The sequence below is a fragment of the Lonchura striata genome, chromosome 17 (assembly GCF_046129695.1).
Source record: "Lonchura striata isolate bLonStr1 chromosome 17, bLonStr1.mat, whole genome shotgun sequence".
Lineage (NCBI taxonomy): Eukaryota > Metazoa > Chordata > Aves > Passeriformes > Estrildidae > Lonchura > Lonchura striata.
Window position 1 is genome coordinate 446,258 of NC_134619.1, and position 20,252 is coordinate 466,509.

At 41.2% G+C, this 20,252-nt stretch overlaps 1 protein-coding gene across 1 annotated transcript in view; it reads right to left on the bottom strand.

Annotated features, from left to right (window-relative positions):
- PREX1 (phosphatidylinositol-3,4,5-trisphosphate dependent Rac exchange factor 1) overlaps positions 1–20,252 on the bottom strand; it is a 110,740-nt gene that overhangs the window by 8,229 nt on the left and 82,259 nt on the right. Inside the window, exons 18-33 of the mRNA XM_031506556.2 lie at positions 19,048–19,196; positions 18,048–18,133; positions 16,359–16,495; positions 15,712–15,883; positions 14,306–14,493; positions 13,403–13,564; positions 12,627–12,837; positions 11,184–11,445; positions 9,298–9,504; positions 6,990–7,078; positions 6,527–6,609; positions 5,809–5,899; positions 4,028–4,156; positions 3,297–3,338; positions 1,524–1,741; positions 458–557 (exon numbers count right to left, since the gene is read on the bottom strand). Of these exons, the coding sequence (XP_031362416.2) occupies positions 458–557; positions 1,524–1,741; positions 3,297–3,338; positions 4,028–4,156; positions 5,809–5,899; positions 6,527–6,609; positions 6,990–7,078; positions 9,298–9,504; positions 11,184–11,445; positions 12,627–12,837; positions 13,403–13,564; positions 14,306–14,493; positions 15,712–15,883; positions 16,359–16,495; positions 18,048–18,133; positions 19,048–19,196 (2,326 nt within the window). The remainder of the gene's footprint in view (positions 1–457; positions 558–1,523; positions 1,742–3,296; positions 3,339–4,027; positions 4,157–5,808; positions 5,900–6,526; positions 6,610–6,989; positions 7,079–9,297; positions 9,505–11,183; positions 11,446–12,626; positions 12,838–13,402; positions 13,565–14,305; positions 14,494–15,711; positions 15,884–16,358; positions 16,496–18,047; positions 18,134–19,047; positions 19,197–20,252) is intronic.

A 20,252-nucleotide genomic window follows, 5' to 3' on the forward strand; every position in this document is an offset into this window, starting at 1 on the left:
TAGTTAGTGTGACCTAGTATGATATTTGATCCAAATACAGTAAATATAGTTAATAATTAGAATCCCATGTTGGTTCATGGCATTTCATATCCAGTAGACATGAAGAGAGAGATCTGTCATGGTAAGACACTGGACACTGAAAAGCTGGGAATTCACCACAGGGAGCGAGGTGCTAATTCTCAACCATATCTCCTCCCCCTGCACAGAATCACACAGATGAGGCACATTGGCACAGGCCACAGTTACACAGCACAGAACATACACCACTATTCCACTGTGTCAGTCCTGCTTTAGGGGTTGTGTGCTTGCAGGGGAAGCTGAGGGAACACAGCAGTGCTTCAGAGAAGCTGCCCAGTGCTCTCCAGGTGTGACATGGTCTCTTAGATTTACTGTAATAGAGGATATTAATCCATAGACCATACCAAAAAAAAGTGCCTCAAAGAAACAGAATACTCACTTGCTACAAGACTTCCATCCAGCTGCTTGAAAAAAAAGGCTACTTTGTCTAGTTCAGCCAGAGTAACCTGAATGTCTTCCAGCATGGTGTGCTCCTCCTTCTGTAGGGCAAGGCAACAGGTACAAATAGGTTATTATCTGCCAGAAGATGAGTGACAGAAAAGTACTGTTGTTATGAGTTCGGGACACCTAAAGCAGAGCGCAGAGCCTTCCATTCGCTCCATCCCAGCCAGGAAATCACTAACAGCTTTTTAACTCTGTGATACAACTTTAGCCACCCTTTGCTTAGATGCCATTTGATGTGATTCACGGAGTAGAGAGAGTTAAAAAAAAGTAAATTTGAAGGGATCTCTTTCTCCAAACTTTATATCTACAAATGTGAAGACAGCTGATCAGTTACTGTAAAATAAATACTGATACCTTCTATGCAATGCAAACAAATAGCATTTCTATGCATAGGTAGTTTGGACTGTATTTTATAAAAAAATTTCCACACTCAATCTTACAATGTCTACAAAGCAGAGGAAAAATCTTCCCTTCTCTATAATATCAGAGCTATTTGTCTGTTTAATGCCTCTCTTAGCATTTTTAGAGTTTCAGCAGCTGATCTCCTGTAGCTGTGGCTCATCTGTTCATTAGGTGCAAATTAACTATGCAAGCATAGCTCCTCTCCTTAGACATAGCGCCTCAAGCCCCAGCACCATAGACGTCTCACCAGAGAGAGACTGAACTCTATGTTTGTCTGAACTCCTGCAATACTCAGAACTTTCTCACCCATTTGGGAGATGCATGTCCTCACCAGGGGATGGCAGAGAACACTCATCCCACCAGCAGCTGGACACTAAGACCTCTAAATGCAGCAGCATTACTCCAAATATGAAGGCTGACTGTATTCTATAGTTTTCTAGTGTGACAATGGGTCCAGCATTTGTGAAGAGGTGAATATGACTGGATAAGGAATATGGCACTTGGTTGTCAGCTGCAGCTATCTCTAGAGTTTGCAGTAGTGAGAGTCTGACACAGGCAAATGTAAGCAGACCCAAGGATACCACAATTTTTATTCTTACCACGTTGGGGGAGAGAAGAGACTGGTAGTTCAGTAAAACTCCAGTGGCTGCTATCTGTTCCAGCCATTTTCTGCTGGCTTCTCTGCTGCTCTCTTCATATTCCCCATTGTTGTTGTACCGATAGTTGAGAGCAGCCAGTAACTGCTCTGAAAAGGTGCAAACAGCAGCCACAAGAGACTGACAGAAGATGCAATCACGTCTCAGCTGTAGCTCAGTATCTGTCAGAGAAGGGGAGAGGAGCATAAAGAAGTTATGAATACACTCATCTTCTTTCTCACTGCCACAAAGAAGTTTGTGTTTGTGTGTGTATGCACATGACATTTGGCTTCTGCTGTAGCTTTGCACTGACTGCACAGATAACCTCTCCTTTGCTGTGTGACCTGCGTGGATAGATAAAGACAGCACAGCTGGCACAAGCACATGTTTCGAAATTTTCTAGTCCAATTGACTGTTCATTACTCCCTCTGCCATCTGCATGCTCCTTCTGACTGGAAAGAAACTAACTACTGGAAAGTAACTAACTCCTTAGTTACAACCATATATGGATTGATTCCCTTCTTTTTATGTTTATAGGTGCAAGAGAATTATTGAAAGAAGGTCTCTGCCATTACTTCTCTCCTGGGCTATTAATCTTCATCTATCCATCTGTATTTTGTGGGCTTCCCATATGCCTAATGCATTAACTGGGCCCATCCCTACAGTACCAATTGGTCTGTTTCCCAGAAGAATTTCCCCTATGTTAATTTTGCTTCCAGTGTGCCTGCCAGGCAGCCACATGCTGGTCAAATCAATCTTGTCATGCTTCAAGGGATTGCAGGCCAGAGAGCAATATTAACAAATAAAGAGTTACTTCCCAGGAACCCCCAGCCCCTCCAGCAGACTCTGCAGTGCTGCAGCAGCCTTTCATTGGCAAGGTACTGTTCCCTAGGCAAAGAAGCTGAAGACATCACCCAGAGGCTTCGAACCTCTAGATTATTAAGACTGAACACAATAGTCTGACTAATACACCCTGGGCCCTGGGCCATATTCTTAGCTTAAGAGCAACCATCCTTCTTTCCATCAGATGTTCATGGAAATGCTGCAGGAGATGGGGCATCCATAGAGAGACACTCTGGGAGACATTTTATCTGCTCTCAAAACCCAGCCTTTATGCTCAGTAGATTGGCACACAGCTTGGTTTGGACAGACTCACAGACCAGCCCTGGCAGGAGCTGAGAGATAAGTTATAGCCATACAAATCTCTGATCTTCATTCTACGAAGATTTGAGAATCAAGTGTGGCACCAGTTTCCAGTTATGCATTATGTTATTTTCACACAAAAGGACTCCAAGTAAGTGCTACAATTACAAAAAGACCGTGCCCAGGTTCCTTGTAAAGATCTGTCCCTTGCTCTGCAAGCACAATGTTTGCTGTGTGGTAACAGGTTCCTGATGTCCCCAGCGTACTTGGGTTCTCCTTGCACATGTAAGGTCTTTGTCTGTGATACAACTTAACTGTAATTTCAGTATGCCTGTTCTGTTTGCAATGATGACAGAGTCCATGGACTCAAAAGAGTTGTGCAGTAGATTACATTTTTGCTGCATGTTCTCACCACAGCAGGAAGGAGTAAAGGGAAGGAGGGTTCACTTCCATCTGAGAAGGAGGGTTGTACAAAGAAAAAAACGAAGACAGAAAAACCCTGTCCCTACTTCTTGGGTATGTTTTTTTTGTAAAAGAACAAGGTCTTAGGGACTTCTTGGGTATGTTGTTTTGTAAAAAATGAAAACCCCTTACCTGTGCATTTTAACAAGGCCAAAAGCAGCTGATTCTTCCCATCTAAAACAGCGAAGAAAAGAAATGCTGTAATCAACATAATACCAAGGTATATGTGATTGCAGCTGGTTAACAGTTTCTTCATTCCCCCCAAATCCCTGGCACCTGCATGGCCCTGTCTATTTACTCTGATAGCCCTCACCTGCACAGACATGTTCATAACAAAAAAATAAAGTGTAAAGCAAAGAATTTTACTGGTAACGTGAGCTGTTAACTACCATGAATTACTGGAAACAAATTGCATTTGCAGATGAATCCCTAAGGAGGTGATTTCTACTCAGTGCTTCACACTGATTGGTTTCATCTCCTGTTTCAGTTCACTAGACTGCAGTGGTTTAGGATGTTGTAATATCTAATTAGCATTCACTTCACAGTTTGAAATTTACCAAACACCTCTCTTTTCATTTTCTAAAAGGGTTTAAAAAGCACAGGAAGATAGATCAGTCTGACATCAATCTGAACAGGCTGATGAAATAAAGTAAGGAGAAAAAAGTTCTTTGGAATTGCTGCACAGGTGCCATTTTACCATAAAGCATCAGGACTCTGCACACCATAACCTGCTCTACCTGGTCCTCTCTAGAGCCCAGGACAGCCTTATTACAAAATGAGTTAAAATTATGAAATCAACTGCTAGATTTGATTAAGATCTCTTCTCCCTGAAGCTAGTAACAAACGTTTCCTTATTTACAGACCTTCCACATGTTTCTGTATGATGTCAACAAGGTTCTTGATTCGCAGTGGAAGGTTCCATGGGTCTTCCTGAATGCTGGCTTGAATGTTATTCCGGCACCTAACTGTGGTTTCTTCCTTCTGTTTAAATTCTAGGAAACATGGAGTGTGTTAGCCATTTAGGAAATGCCACATAATTAAGAGTGGCTTAGGAGTTATAATGTGAATACAGATGAAAGCAGATACACAGTACCAATAACAGTGATTGGGAATTCAAAAGATCCCTAAATAGAACTAATAAAGAGAGAGCAAAAGACTATTCCCATTGTCCCATTATCAGCAGTCTCCCTGCATTGCTTCAGGACTGTGGGCCTGGCTGACATGCACAGTGCAGGGAGCTCTGCCCCACTCACTGGACAAACCCCTGCTTCCTCTGCCTTGAATGACCTGCAGGCAGCTGTACCAGCTAGATCCAGAGAATAAGATCAACTTTTTGGCTACAGCTGTCACAGCGGGTAATACAATGAGAAGTTCTGAAATATCCTGCTTTCTTTCACCTGATGAAAGCTAACTATTAATTATAGAGTAGAAAATTCATTCTATGTAGTTAAGCCATCGTTGGCAAGGAAGTGCATAAGCAGACAGAGAAACAAAAAAAAAAAATGTCAAATAACTGATCCTGCACAGGACTAGAAGAGCATTCCAATGTCCATCCATCAAAATAAGATGTCTATGGTATCTATCAAACAGACACTGTGCTCCAGGATTCCAGCTGAGTGTAGGCAGGGCTTGTCTGTTCCTCTGTGTGATCAGTTAACTAAAAGACTCTTTCAGGGTAATTAATCTACTTTTAATAAATGAGATTCTGTTTATGCAAAATAAATGAAACATCTGGTATTTCTTCACTTCATTCCAACAGTGCATGGAAAGGCTAACAGATGCTCCTTGAATCTACAGAAATGTGAATGTGTTCATAGAGATGAGTACATATAACAGAATTTCTCATGAGTTATTTCTGGAGTCAAGGAAAAAAAAAAAAAAAAGGCAGGAAAAGATCTCTAGTTCTAGAGTTTGCCACCATAACTAAAAACTAGAGCCTGTGAGAGATTTGAGCTCTCACCTCCTACAGCACCTGAGATACAGCAGGAGTAGTAGGGAATATTTCAGCTTTCAAGTGAGAAAGGAAATGTAGCAAATATTTAGAAAATTAAATCCTGTGTATTTCAGGCAGAAAAGAAACCACATCCTGAGCCCCAAAACCATCAAGACCTTAGAGTCATCACGCTCCCTGAGGAAAAAGAAAACAGGGTATCATCTGTTTGCTCTCTATGGGAATCAGTTTTCAAAATCAGTGTTATGTGAGGATGAATTTACTTTGGCAATCATCCATCTGAAGAAAAGCAGTGTAAGTCATTAACCAAAATGAGGTAGAATCTTTGGTGCCCTGGATGTCCAGTGGTCAGCCCCACATCAACTTATCAGAGCGCTCCTCTGCCTTGAATCTGACTATCCCTACTTTGTACCTTTTCAAATACGTTCACAGCAAAGTGGGGATTTGGAAACTTGTGAAAGAGCTGCAATAATTGAGCAGCCTGTAACAAAAGAGGCTTCTGTGTGTTTCAGGAGGAATTCCCAGGAAAATTACCTCTTTGAGATACAAAAACTTCAGTGGTACCAGCCTAATGCACCACTGGTTAGACTGCAGCGTTAAGGAACTCTGTGTGGCCATAGCACATATGCTTTCATGTTAAGCTCTTAAGTCTTGGAAATCGCACTATTAAATACAGTCAATCTATTTCTTTACCTTGCAAACTGTGGTCCATGGGAAAGTGCTTGGTTTCCTCAAAGGCCTTATTTATTCCTGGTCCTTTTAGAAGTGCATTGATTGCATCGACCTACAATTGGAACACTACCGATCAGCGTCAGTAAGACTTGCAGAAGAAAATCTGAACAGAACTCCTGTACTCCTGTGGGAAACCGCTGAAGCAGTTTCGTATTTTGGAACGACTGACACACAGCAGTCAGACTTTGTAGTCATGAACTGGCCTCAAGAGCCTCTCACATGTAATAACAGCATTTTGCACAACAACGATCTACATGCTGATGAGGTAAGAGAATAGCAAACAACTCTCTGGGATTACACATTATAATAAACACACCTGCATGCTAAACTTGTAAGAACCTCCTAAAATCTGCAAATGTGATCCATTTTCATCAAACAAAGTACTAGAAGTTTGTCCTTCTTTTTTCATGAAAGCTTTTTTCCCCTTAGTCTTATGTCTTAGGTAGGTTGATTTAAGCAAGTTGGCCTTGCTTAAATCACAAGGCAACTTTAATAACACAGATAAAAATGATGAAACTGTCCTATAATACACCTGCTTACAGTGTACCCCAAAATCTCAATAGTATGCCTTCCTCAAAATGTTATTTCATAACACAATTTAGTACTTCCAATTTCTTGATTCACATTGATAAAGAGAAAGCAATACTGCAATACTGTGTAAGAATACTGCTTTACCTACCTGGTTAAAAAGGTGTTCCAGACAGCCGTGAAGTTTGTCTTGCTTGTCTAAAGGTATTCTCATATCATTGGGAAGCTCATCTCCTAATACATGAGAAATGAAAAGCTTTGAACTTACAAACATGATCTGTGATGAGCCACGGGCACACCTTCACACTGGTGTGAAGTAAATAATGATTGCTGCTTTATCTCCAATTCTTAGGCCAAAATACTCATTATTTTCATATAATGCAAGTATCCAGTAACTAAAGAAACTTACCCCTTCCTAATACCTCTCCCATGTTCCAGATTTACTGTGGTTCATTAGAAAAAGGCAAATCGGTATCTTTATGTTCTTGGGGTTGGTTTTGAAGAGAACACTGGTGCAAATTAAATATGCAAGTGCTTATAACCAGTGAAGACTTCTCTGCACTGCCAAAGGGCCAGGCACGAGTGGGATGCCTGTGGCCTGTGCACACACTCACCTGATCCCATCTCATCGCTGCCCAGGTAAGAGCTGTTGCTCCGCACGCTGGTGTAGGACAACACGGAGTCCCGGTTACTGTTACACTCACTGCGAAGGAGAGCAGAGAGGGGACTGAACAAAAGCTGTCCCCACACCCAGGCACTCACTCTGCTATTCTGCTATTGGCACTGTCTCCCCAAACCTAGTTCTGTGGAAATGAAATGACTGTAACTAATGACATGCACAACAGCCATTAAGCAGGGACTCTGGAGCTGGACTGCCACAGGATGTCTTCTTCTATTTGCAGTTAACACTGGATGCATCACCCTGCTTCTGTAAATAATGAAAATAGACATCTCCACTAAATGTTTGCTACCAATTCTCAGGGCATTACAGCATCCAAATCCAGCATATAGGGAGGCTGCAGTAGCACAGATACCAGAGGTGGTAGAGAAAATTTAGGGAATCTAAGCCACTGGAGAATCAGGCACTGCAGATCCTATAATGAAGCAGGGAGTCACGACAGCTCCATACCAGTCTTGGCTCATGCACTGAACCAAGAAAATTCTGGAAAATTCTACAGTGAATCTCCTCTCTTTAAAGTTCACTTTAACTATTCTTACTGAAAGTAACCAAAAAGACTATGGATCTCAGGCTGTCCCCTTCCAATGAAGTGACAATGACAGTGGTTTTAATGGTACAAGCCCAAAACAAAGCTTAAAAAATTCTCCACTGTCTCTGCCTTTGATGGAATTTTTAACTGAGATGAGAGAAAAATATTAGAACAACTGAAAGAACCCTAATTAGGATTCTTGCTGTCCTTTTTTTAAATCTAGTATCAAAGAAATCTGTTTCCTTCTCAGGAAGATTAATACTTATGGTAACTACTCTGCAATACAAACCCTTATGAATTACACCTCCAAATGATCACAGAAAATGGCCTTGTTGGTTATTGCAAAGAAGGTATTTCCTTATCTACAATTTGCTTGGGTTTGTAGCTAATCAATGCTCTTTTAAATCAAAACCCATGAAAACACACTCCTCATTGAGTAACTACTATCTGTAATATATGCTTAATTCTCTGCCTCTGTCTAATACAGATAAGACAGTATAATGTTTCTCAAATTTACGTGTAGAATTCTGGAACAAGTGACAAACCCAGAGAGACTGTGCTGTCACTTTGTTATCCGGAATAAATTAGCCTCAATTACAGAAATTTAAATTACAGGGATACCCTATTAACAGTGAAAGAAATAAAGCACATTTCACTCAAAAAGCTCCAAAGCACACATGCAGATTGAAATCTCACACAACAGAGATGCCCAAGATCTCAGCACTGCAAGTGCAAGCACTGCAAGAAATTCTATTTCTTTATTGACTTTGTATTTGCTGTCCTCTGAGACAATCAATATTCAACCAGACAAGACCCCAAGCAACCAATCTTACTGGTCCCTCTGAGCAAGGGACTGGAGTGTGCAGACTCCAGAGACCCTTTCCAGCACAAATTGTTCCCCTTCTGCCATTCTGGAGTCCTGCATTGGTGGCACCTACTGCTACTGGCACAAGTGCCCAACAACAGCAAGTAAAGCATCAGAACTGCAGTGGGGACATTCCAGAGACAGATCATTCATTCAGGTCCCTGGAATCCTCCCAGCTCTATGGTTTTACTAGAAATGTAAAAATGTCCTATTAAGGATGTTAAATGGCAGTGATCAGACACGGCCACAATTTGTTATCCCACTTAATTCTGAAGCTGAGTCTCCAAATGTTTCCCCCCAAAATAGCAAGAATTGGGAGTGAGATTCTCTTTGGTAGCAAATATTCCTGGAGAACTAGCAGTCAATCATGTCCCAAAAAGATTTTGAGAAACCTGAATAAACATTTCCGTTTGTAGTTTCAAACGCCCATTAAAAATAAAAAACTCAATGTCCATTTCTGTTTCTCAGTGTCTTAGACTCTCAGGAAAATTGGCTGCAGAACCAAATGTTAATACCTGCTATTAAAAGATCAAGCAGTCTGAGAATTCTGCTGGACTTCTGTAGTTTCTGGCTACAGGACATACAAAGTCACAATAGATCTATTTATTTAATTTTATTCTCTTTTCTAGATACCTTAGTATTTCGGCATTATTTTGGGGGAAGTATTTTTGCGGTGTATGTCTCCTGGGTAATAAATGTAATGAATATATAGGTGAAGTGAATACTCTACTAAGTGAATACTAGATAATTGGCTGACTGGAAAACAACCTGTTTGTTGAATCCATATTGGAATCAGAACTTTGAAACACAGTACTAGTAAGGTAAAAGTGGCACAATCTTCACACTGACCTGTAGGAGTCTCTGAAACTCATTGTGTCATGTCCAGAGTCTTCCTGGTCCTCCTCAGAAACTTTGAAACAGACCTTCTTGATTCCACCATGTTCAGCTTTGTCAGGATCACTTTCTTCTGTTCCCAGAGAAGGTGAGGATGTGTCCTCAGTAGGTGGTGGCTCACAGGCACCAGCTTCTGTAGGTTCTGTTATGGTGGACAAAAGTCTGCAGAAGCACAACATAGAGCTCTCAGTCCCACAAATGAACTGTCACGACTAAGGCTAGATGCAGCTATGTGAAATCAAAGCTACCTTTGTGAGCACTTTACATAGACTACTACTCAACATCTGATCTGAACATGCTCTCAGTTTGAGGCCATCCCCCCTTGTTCTGTCACTCTGGGCTCTTGTAAAGAGTCTCTTCATCTTTCTTGCAGGCTCCCATCAGGTACTGGAAGGCCACAAGTAGGTCACCCCAAAGCCTCTTCTCCTGCCAACAATCCCAATTCTCTCAGCCTTTTCCCACAGCAGAGTTGCTCTGTCCGTCTGATCATCTCCATGGCCTCCTCTGGACTCTCTCCCACATTCTTCCTGAGCTGGGCACCCCAGAGCTGGAGGTAGCTCTGCAGGTAGGGTCTCACCTGAACAGGGCAGAGGGCAGATTCCCCACTGGCTTCACCTGCTGCTCACACTGTGGGGCTGAGCCCAGGACACAGATGGCCCAGGACTGAATGATGCTGCCAGTGTACACAGATGGCTTATGTCCAGCCTCTCAGCCACCAGCACTCCCAGGTCCTCCTTGGCACATCATCTTTCAGTCCCTTTACTCTCCAGCCTGTCCCGACTAGGTGCAGCACCTCGCACTTGGTCTCGTTAAACCTCAGGAGATTCCCATGAATCCCAGTTCCCAAAAGGTCCTGTTTCTACAGGTACCCTACTTCTATAAGGTGTAACTTAATCACTATAACCATGGTGGCCTGAAAGTCCTCCCTATCTTCCTCCAAGGCACTGGATTTCTCCTTCTCAGCTTGCTGGCTTCTACCCAGCAGCTACCACCCTTCTGTCAAAATACATCTTGAGACCAAGGCGCCATGTGCTTTCCACTCAGGTGAAGTTTTGGTCATGTGCTGCTTTTGGCAGGGATACAGTAAATTTTTTTTCCATGGGCTGGTATGGGATGGTTGTGGATTTGTGCTGAACACAAAGCTGGTAATACAGAGATGGTCTTGTTACTGCTGAGCTAACACAGAACCAAGGCCTTTTCTGCCCCTCGTAGGGCCACACGGGGGAGGCGGCTGGGGTGTGTGCGAGACTGAGAGGAGCCACAGCCAGGACAGGTGACCCCAACTGACCCAGGGGATATTCCAGATGATGTGACACCATGCTCAGCATTTAAAGTGGGTGGAAAAGGAGGAAAGAGGGGCTATTTGGAGTGATGGTGTTTGTCTTCCCAAGTCAGCATTGCACAGGATAGGACCCTACTCTCCTGAGGGTGGCTGAATACCTTCTTGCCCATGGGAAGCAGTGAATGAATCCTTGGTTTTGCTTTGTTTGTGTGCAGCTTTTGCTTCAGTTGTTGAACTGTCTTTATTTCAACCCTTATTTCTGCCTTAGGCCAGACAAAATCTCAAAGGCTCTTTACAACAAATAGATTCTTATTTTGGAATATACAGTAAGAAAAGCAGTGGCTGTCAAATTCAGGTAGACTTTTAGAAGCAAAAGAATAATACAAACACTAGTGGATCTGCCCAGGAGTAGATTTAACACAACCAGTGAGGACTTGTCATACAAGGGCAGGGTGAAGAGGCTGACAGCTGGGGCTGACAGCACAATGTGCTTTTGGAGGTTATTTCCTCAATATTATAAGAATTTCTTTCCCCAGTGCATACAGGATTTTGTACTCACTTATTTATCTGAATGACATACTGCTTCATTTCCTTCACTGCAATGTCTAGTTTGTTAAAAAGGTGCAAGTAGGAGTCCTGCATCTCCCAATCTTCCTGTTTCAGCAGAAAACTGAGTCCCCTTTCTTCCCAAATTGCTCCTCCATTCTGCTGGCCAAAGCTACCATCAGGTTCTCCACCTTCTGGGGCTGGACATCTCCAAGACGGTGCAGCCATAGTGGTGATGCAATGCTGAGTATATGACACTGGATTTAAGGTACCTACTAAATATAAAAGGATCTAGTTAGTATGGCTCTCATTACTTTCTCCACTCCATCCCAGTGATGATCATTTAGGATAAGTGGAGTTTGACAGGAAAAACTAAAATTTCATAGACCTGTTTTATATAATTACATTATATAACAAAATCATTCTGGAAAAAATACCCAAAGAAGTTGGGCTTTTTTTCCTGTTATGCCAACTAGATATTTTGAACTTACTGAAGTTCAGAAACTGGCTAGATTATGGAAGTAAAGACCTACGTCCACATGTATGCTCATACAGAAAACTTAGAAGCCCTCTAAAAGCTTTTGTTGAAAAGTTAATGCATTTGGGTTCTCAGGAATCAGTCTATGCTATTATTTGAGCTCTACAGACATTTACACTTAGACACATACATATAAAGGAATAGGATTCTGTCCTTACAGAAGATAAATTAATTATTTTTCATTTAGAATTGCTGACAGTTTTGGTGCAGTACTTTGCTACCTACCTTAGCTCACATTAAAAATTCTAGTGCACAAGCAAGCAGGCGTCCTTTACAAACCTCAATTTGAATAGTCAATGCCATTGTTCAGAAAGTTGGTTAGTCTATAGTTCCCTCTTCCAAACATTCCTGCACTCTGATCTTCACAGGGCAATGAATCAGAAGCATGTTAAGTCAGACCATGATAAAAAAAAATGTTGGAACTCAAATAACCAGATTGTAGGAGAAATGCTGCATGGCAGCAACTTATCAGAAAATAGATCCCCTGACACAGTAGAGACTTTCAACTCCAGTGCATGGAATTCATTTAATAATGAGAGTAGAAAGCAGCACTACAATGTTATTGACTTCAGTTTCCCCCCTGAATGAAGCACTAGCATTGTCATCGGCCCCTGCTCACTTCTGGTGAGCAAGTCACCTCTACTAAGGGCAACAGCACCCTGGCCATGTAACTACCATGAGATCATGCTCAAACAGTTCATCTAGCAAAAACATGGCACCTGAAGCCCCTCTATGCTTGAAGCCATTACTTTTTCACAACACAAGAAGGCTGCCATTTAACTATAACATTTTAAGGAGAACAAAAGAGTACTGGCAAGACTATGTTTTCTTGGAACTTACATTTGACCTTGCTGAGCAGTGGAAAAACACAACTTTTTATACAGATCAAATCAGTATGACTTGGAAGTTAATGATCACCTTGCTCTGGATCAAGACCAATAATAGAAGGTTTCCGTCCAATGCGAATACTGAACGATCTCCCTGCTGAGGTAGTGCTTTTGGGGTATGATACCTCCATGAGGTTAATATGGCAGTTGGTGGGGCAGAAATCCATGCTGTTGAGGGAATGAGGTTCCATAATGGCTTGTTTGAAGGCTGGGCTCACCTTTGTTTTCAATTCATCTGCAAACTGGGAGAAATAAAGTAGGTGTGTGCTACTGCACCTTCAAAAAAAAAAAAAATTTGAAGCAATACAGACAATTCTTTTCTCTTCCTGCCTCCTATTCCAGAAACCCAGGAATTCAGATTTCTGATGCAGCTGGAATAACACACGAACAAAAAGCTCATAAAACAACAAAGGAAAACAATTAGCTATATCTCCTAGCACTCTTTTTTCAAGCAGCTCAGGTAACTGCAGGCAAAAAGCACATACACTTAGTTTACACCATGATACACTGTAGTTACATTCATGTTAAATAAGACATTCATCAATTTGTTCTCATATTGATTCATTAATACAGTGGAAATTAACCTGCAATAATATGTCTTAACCCACAGCTCTGACAAGCAGAAAGGAGTGATTTAAAGACAAGGTATTTTCACTCAAAACTTGCAATTTCAGTAACTTGCTGTTCTCATGCCTCCAGGATACCCACCTCAGAAACAGTTTGGATTCATTAATAAAGAATACTAAGACTCACTTAACACAATGAAGTATTGTCTCAAGACTTCACCAATTATTAGTAGTGTTGTACCTCTTGATAGCTCGTGAGCCTCCTGCTAATGCTTTCCAGCTTAGTGTCGCAGATTTGCCGGAATTCATACTGGGGCATGGTGGCCACAGCACTGCTTAGAGATATGAGTCTTTCACAGTTCTTTACAAAATGACTGTCCTCTGCAGCAAAAGCCTCTAAAACCTAAACAAAAAGACAGGATATCAATGGTATGAGTCCTGGCAGGGAGGGAAAATACAGTTTTCTTCTCCTCAGTGAAAGGCAAAGGTTGAAAAAAGCTGCCTCCAGAGCAAGCTGCCTTTTTTACTGCCTGAGGATTACTAACGTGTCTAATCACCGGAGTTATCTAACATTCCTTAAAAATGTTTAGAATTATGGAAGCGGATCAAAATATCCACAGTCCAAGTTACCTGCTCTAGCATGCTTCCATGGGACATAACAATAGCATTACTGGCATGCAACAAACATTCACTATTAGCTTGTTTTTGTCAGAGATGACCAAGCCACTCAGCACTCTCTGCTGCTTTCCAAAAGCAGCAGTTCTACTCAATTTCTGTTGCAACCCATCCAGACTCTCAGGTGGGAAAAAGTTGCTTGATTTTCTTGCAAGGTAAAGCAAATCCCTGGTTGAAAAGATTAATCTTATGTATCAGCAGAGTGAATGTTACCAGGCAGATAAAAGCAAGAATTCCACAGCTGAGGGCTCCCCTCCAACTGCCTCAATAGCTGAAGTCCTGGAAGTACTTGCTGATTACTTATACCAAACAAGCTATTGTAACTCATTCTAGTGAACAAAATTCTAAGCAGGGCTGAGAAGACCAATGTCAACCTCAACTGAAGAGCCAAGCCCACAGCAGCCAATAATAAGCTATATTATTGGCTTCCCATTCTATTTAGGCAAAAGCTGACCACAGTTTTCCGTACCTTTGCAGTGAGAATGAAGCAACCTTTTGGTTCCACAATTTTCTCCAGGACAAAGGATTTGATTCCTGAACTGCTAACATATTCATATACCACCCCGTGCTCCAGGTGGGTGTTATCCACAGTCAGGCTGATGAGAGGGGTTTCTTCACCAATGACCAGTGGAGAAATAGCAGTCTCTGGTGTCTGGGCTGGAACCAAAGTAAGTCATTAGAGGTGTCTGGCAGCACACGTGAACACAGGCCTGACCAGGCAAGAGAAACCTGCTGAGAAGGATATTGAATGCAGAGACATAACCTTTGGCTTAAAGAATGTCTCTAACTATGTGCTGCTGGAGACTGAGAGAATATGCTTAGGAAGACATTTGCTATTGGCCATTAATGGAGACAGTGACAGAGTTTTAGATAATACACGTGCTCCAATCCCCATTCTGATGTTCTTCCATGTATGTGTGCACATATCCATGCTCAGGACACTACTTCTAGTTCTGTTCATGGATCCTAGCAGAAGCTTATAAAGGAAGGGAAGTATGTTAAGCTGTTGTCTGCAATAACTCTGGAAGACTGAGGCAGGGATGTGGTGAGGAGAAAACGTTTTTTACACAGAGCAATTCTATTGTCACTAGAGACCAGATTCAAGTTCCAGTCATATTGAGATTTACCAGGGAGTTGCTCACACACTTCTACCAGGGTGCTGCTCCAGCTGTTCCACTGCTGGAACACTCTGACTCTGTGACTTTTACCAGCATCTACAGACCTTGCATGGGATCCACACAGACGTGCATCTGCTCCTGGAGAAGTTGCCAATGGCATTCAGAGAGTCCAGGCTCAGTCCTTTGGATTAAATTTTGCTTTTGTTGTCTCCCTTAACATCTGCTTTTCCAAATAAGCCCTCAACATGAAAGTAGACCTGTTTTTTGAGCTATGCTTTCAAAAGTTGGAGGAAATACACCTACACTTTTTCCTGAAACGGTGGCAACATGCCTTGAAAACTTGCTCCAGATAGAAGAAATTTAAATCCTAATTTTTAGTCAAAAATACCAGAAAATACAGATTATTCTAGCTGGAGTTACTTGCAGACATTCCCTCTCCATCAGCTACTGCCCATAAATGCATGGTTTGCAGGGGCTACCAAAGGCTTCTAAAAATGCTGAGTCTCTTCATTCCCATAACTGGCCGTCTTGTAGAGAAGAGAGAGTCATAGGTGCATAATTTCTATGTGCATCTCAATTTTTTCATCCCCTGAATAAACTGCAGCAAAAAAATATGTCTTCTGGCAGACCTCATTCAATTACAAAGCTTTGCTAAGACAAGAGATATTCTACAATAATAATTATATTTCTACTGTGGTTTTCCTTCTGAAAGCCCCTCAATTGTCCCTAGGTTTTCTTCCCCCATGAGAATCTTTACCTGATTCCTGTTGCCTGCTTTGAAGGTGCTCCAGTTGGGCATGTCCTTCTAGTGCAGAGCTGTCTTTGCTGGAGCCTGGGCGATTGCCATTCAAACATGCAGGGGATGCTGCTTGCTGAACTCTGTCCTCCTCAGCATCTTCATGTGTTCTGTACACCCACTGGTACAACCCCTTTCAAGAGATACAAGCTTCAGCTAGAACCTCAAAATGCTCAATCTCCAAACATTTGGACTACAGAGATGAATATAGCTATTAATTCTATACCTTCTAAGTAGGCTGAAATATCAACTATTGTATGTCTTCTAAGTAGGCTGAAATATCCCCCAGCTTTTCTCTGAACTTCAGAGAACACAAAATTTAGATCAATAGCTGGGTAAACTTCCATGGTTAGCAACAGTTAATAATTTTGTATTAATTCTGTATGCATGAAATGGCTTTCATATTATTTGTAGGTGTTTTGCAACTATGGAAAATGGAATCAGGTCCCCTCAGTGATAGCAGGACCCTGGCATAAAAGCAAATTAATCAAAACAAACATGTAGATCTTCTTTTTCTGAATATTTAGTGAGCATAAAAACAGAGGAGTAGAGGAGGGCAGAAGAAAGGTGGGAATTAATGTACTTCCTTTGAGATTGTGCATTCATACCAGTGCTTCCTGCTGCCTGGTCCTATAGGCTGTGAAGTGCTCCAGAACTTCCTTGTAATTTCCATATGTTGCATTATTCCCATTAACTTTCAAAATACACTGCCCTGGATGAAGGCCTACAGCTGCAGCCTCAGAACCTGAAAAATAGCAGGAGGGAAGCTAGACAGAAATGCCAACTGCCTATGGATGAGAACACTGAAAGAGTTGCAAAAACTTTCTGGTTAGAAAAAGTAAGTAGAGCTGGGTCAGTCCTGTCATGCCTTTGCTACTATTCAGAGAGCTTTGCTGTGTAAGGATAACGTCATGTGTCTATCCTTCATGTTTTCAGCAGTGCTGGGAAAAACAGCAATCTTCTAGATCTAAATGTGCTCATGCTAGAAATTGACATTTCTGTGGGAAATTCTTTAGGATTCTTATATGGTTCTCTTTTAGCCTTATGGTTACATTAGCTGTGGCCTTGCTTAAGTACAAACTGTTATATTTGTTCCAGCCTCTTGCACCCGGAAGACAGAACACTTGCATGTTACATAATTTGCTACACAAAAACACTATGATGTCAAATGTAACTTGTCTTTTCCAGGCAAAATCCCAAAAAAGAACAACCTTCCTAGCTGCAACTTTCAGCTTGCACTCCAAATAGTGAAAAAGTGGTTGTAGGTGCTGCTATAAAATGCTGTAATAAATGTTTGTCCCTGGGACACACATGGCTGGGCAGTGCCATCTGTGGGCACTGCCTAAGCTAACTGCACTCAGCTGGAGACACACGTTTGTTCTGAAGGAAGGAACTGGTGTATGTCTAAAAGGTAAAAGTCTAAAAGATTATCTGCTTAACATAAAGGTTAAAGCTATGCTTTACTTGTAGCTCAGTTAATATGTCAGGCACAGAAGTTCTAAATATCTCTGTCAAATTGTGTTTTCTCCTTTAAAAAGATCAAGGACAGCAGTTTACAGGAACATATGACTATGTAAAGGGAGAAGTAATCTCCAAGTCTTATGCCATAGTTTGTGATGTCTAGATTGTGTTATGATTTGTGATGTCTAGATTGTCTTATGACTTGTCTACCAACCTGCTGATCCTATAGCACCTTCAGAACCCAGATCCAAATTGTGGACAACTACAGGTAAAAATATCGAGGAAACAACAGACAGAATGACCCCTCAACTTCTCCTCAACCATCTCAGTTTTACAGGGTTTCTTTTCCCTGTGGCTGTTAAGTTTTACCTTAGTAGTCTCAAAAGAAATAAGGGAAGGGTCACTAAGCAAGTCCATTTCTAGCTTGCAAGAGCTAAAGTCATAAAGCCTTCTAAGGAGTCCATGGTACTGTGTATTGCAGCATTCAAGTTTCTTCCACTGTGGAATTAAATTATTCCTCGTATTACATTGATGGGATTGGAGACCCAACACTCAGTTCATAATAATGATACTGTTTGTCTTAGAATATATTTAGGTGATATACAATTTGAGGCAGGAAATCGCATACTGTGAGTGTGATTCTTGTCTATCACAGGTTCTTGTCACTATGGTCACTAAATTTATCAGAACTTGTATAGAACAAGCTAGACAACAAAACCTGGATCTTTGTTGAAATACATATCTATATAGATATATAGATATATACACATTATATGCACAAGTCTATCTATTCAGCTGTACTATCAACTTAACTGTACCACAGAGCTTCTCCTTACCTCTTCCAACTGCATGAACATATGGTGGTGCTGCTCCCCGGATCTGAAAGCAAAGTGCTTCAGGACAATCAGGGATTTTAATAATCCTGCAGATAAATAACGGAGAAGAGAAAGCATGGTTTTAATTTAGGCTGCCAGAGTTCTGGGCAGTTCTTACCAGAATCTTTTCTTGGCATTCTCAACTGGGTTTGCATGAAAGTAAGCATTCAAAGTGTTTACAAATAAATAAGAAATAAACAGACTTGAAGAAATATACTCCACCTTCAATCTCCAAGGGATTTGGGAGATTCTGTTTGTTAATTAAAATTTGTCTCTTCTTGATTTATTACATCTTTAAGTGAATAAACACTTGACAGAAACTTTCTAAGGCATTTATGTTCACTTCCATTTCTACGCAAACTTCAGTGCAGCTGTGCTGACCTATATCAGCAGAAGATTTTTTCCCACTAAAAAGTTTTAAAGAAACAAAACAGACCGGACAAGACCTCCTGGACTAGAATTCAGCAACAAATGGTCACTGAGATGTTCAGTTCTATGGCACATTCTGGGATTACAGAATCTAACAATTCACAAGACATTAATGAGGGACAGCTCTCATTATAAGAAACAATAACAGACTGGAAAACTGTAAGGGCTGATATTGTTAGAGTCATCCAAAAATAAGCCAAGCTTTAATGGGTGGAAATCGTTTTCCAATACACATAATAGAGTGTGAAAATCTTCACACCTGAGAAAGAATTACAATCTTTGCAATCCAATTTTGTTTGTATACAAGGAATCCAAAAGTAATCTGCAGTATAAAGAGAATGCAGGCCAACCTCTCCTAGCAGCCCAAGGGTCATCACTAAAAACAATCCATGAGTCTTGTACCTCTCATTTCTGTCATGTTTTCCTATTGAGTGGCTTCTGCACAGCAAAGTGTTTACACAGGTTTCACTACAGCTACTTAGTAACTGACATTTCTCAATAATCTTTTCTCTCTGCCCATCTTGGCACTTACTCCTTTGATTTGGTGGCTACCAGAAGCCTAAGTGGCCTTCGTGAGCAGAAGGACTGGGATAAGATGGTTTCCACTTCAGCAAACGGGCGTAGGAATACTAAATCCTCATTGATTGAATAGATTTTTCTTCCTGCTTGCAGGCCAGCCATCTGCAAAGGGAACAAACACCACAGAGCACTTTGGAACACTGGCAGCAACTCTGAAAGCTCAGGCTTCAGGGTTCAACTGTTCCCTACTTATGGACATTTCTTGGATTACTTTCACATGGAATACCCTATAAGTAGTGTTGGTTCATCAAGTCATTTGTCACTCCTCCTTAAAGTTTTCTGCATTTACAAAGATATTTTGCCAGTATCCTTAGAAATATGCCACTCTACAGATGTATCTTAATTTGCAATTAATAAATCTTAGTACTTTTCTGCTACAAATTTTAAAGGGACTATTAAAATAGGAGACTATAAAAAAACAAAGGGTGAGGGGACACAACTGAAAGCTAGAGTCCCATAATAGACCGTCTGTGATACCCAGTGAGATGCAGAAGTGTGACTTCCCACACCTTGGGCACAGGAGCTGTGGACAGTTTTCAGCCATCAGCCTTGCAAAACCAACCTATACCCAATGACAGAACTGGGTATAAGTTATCCAGTAACCTGGTTTGAAATGGTGATAAGAATTGCCTCTACTTTAAGTGAAGCACTAGCTCTTCATTAGCCTAAAAAGCCATTCGATTTTGCACCTAATTATCCTAGGTTTTGCACCTAACTTTAGTTATTTGGCAATGGTCACAGATCCAATGACAAGACTGAGATTAGTAACAGTTTTGGTCTGGTTTCTTTGGTGACCATAAACCAAATTAATCAGGAACACTGAAATAATTTCATTCTAACACTCAACTTCAGTTCAAAATTCCTTCCCATGTGACATTTTCAACTTGCTATCTGTCCACTTCAGCTATTTCCATTAGGCGAGTCACCCAGGAGTTATTTGTAGTCCAAAGCAGTTACCAACAAATTTTAACATTGACATTCAAAACTTCTGTAATAGTTGTCCAGGACTTTTAATTAGAAGCTTTGTCCTGAGTGCCACAATTTACTGTGAAACCCTTGACACATCATCAGCAGTGTATTTGTGCCTTACGGAAGATCACACTGTGTGATCCACATAAGAATTCTGTAGGGCTAAATGTCTGATTAAGAAATACTCAG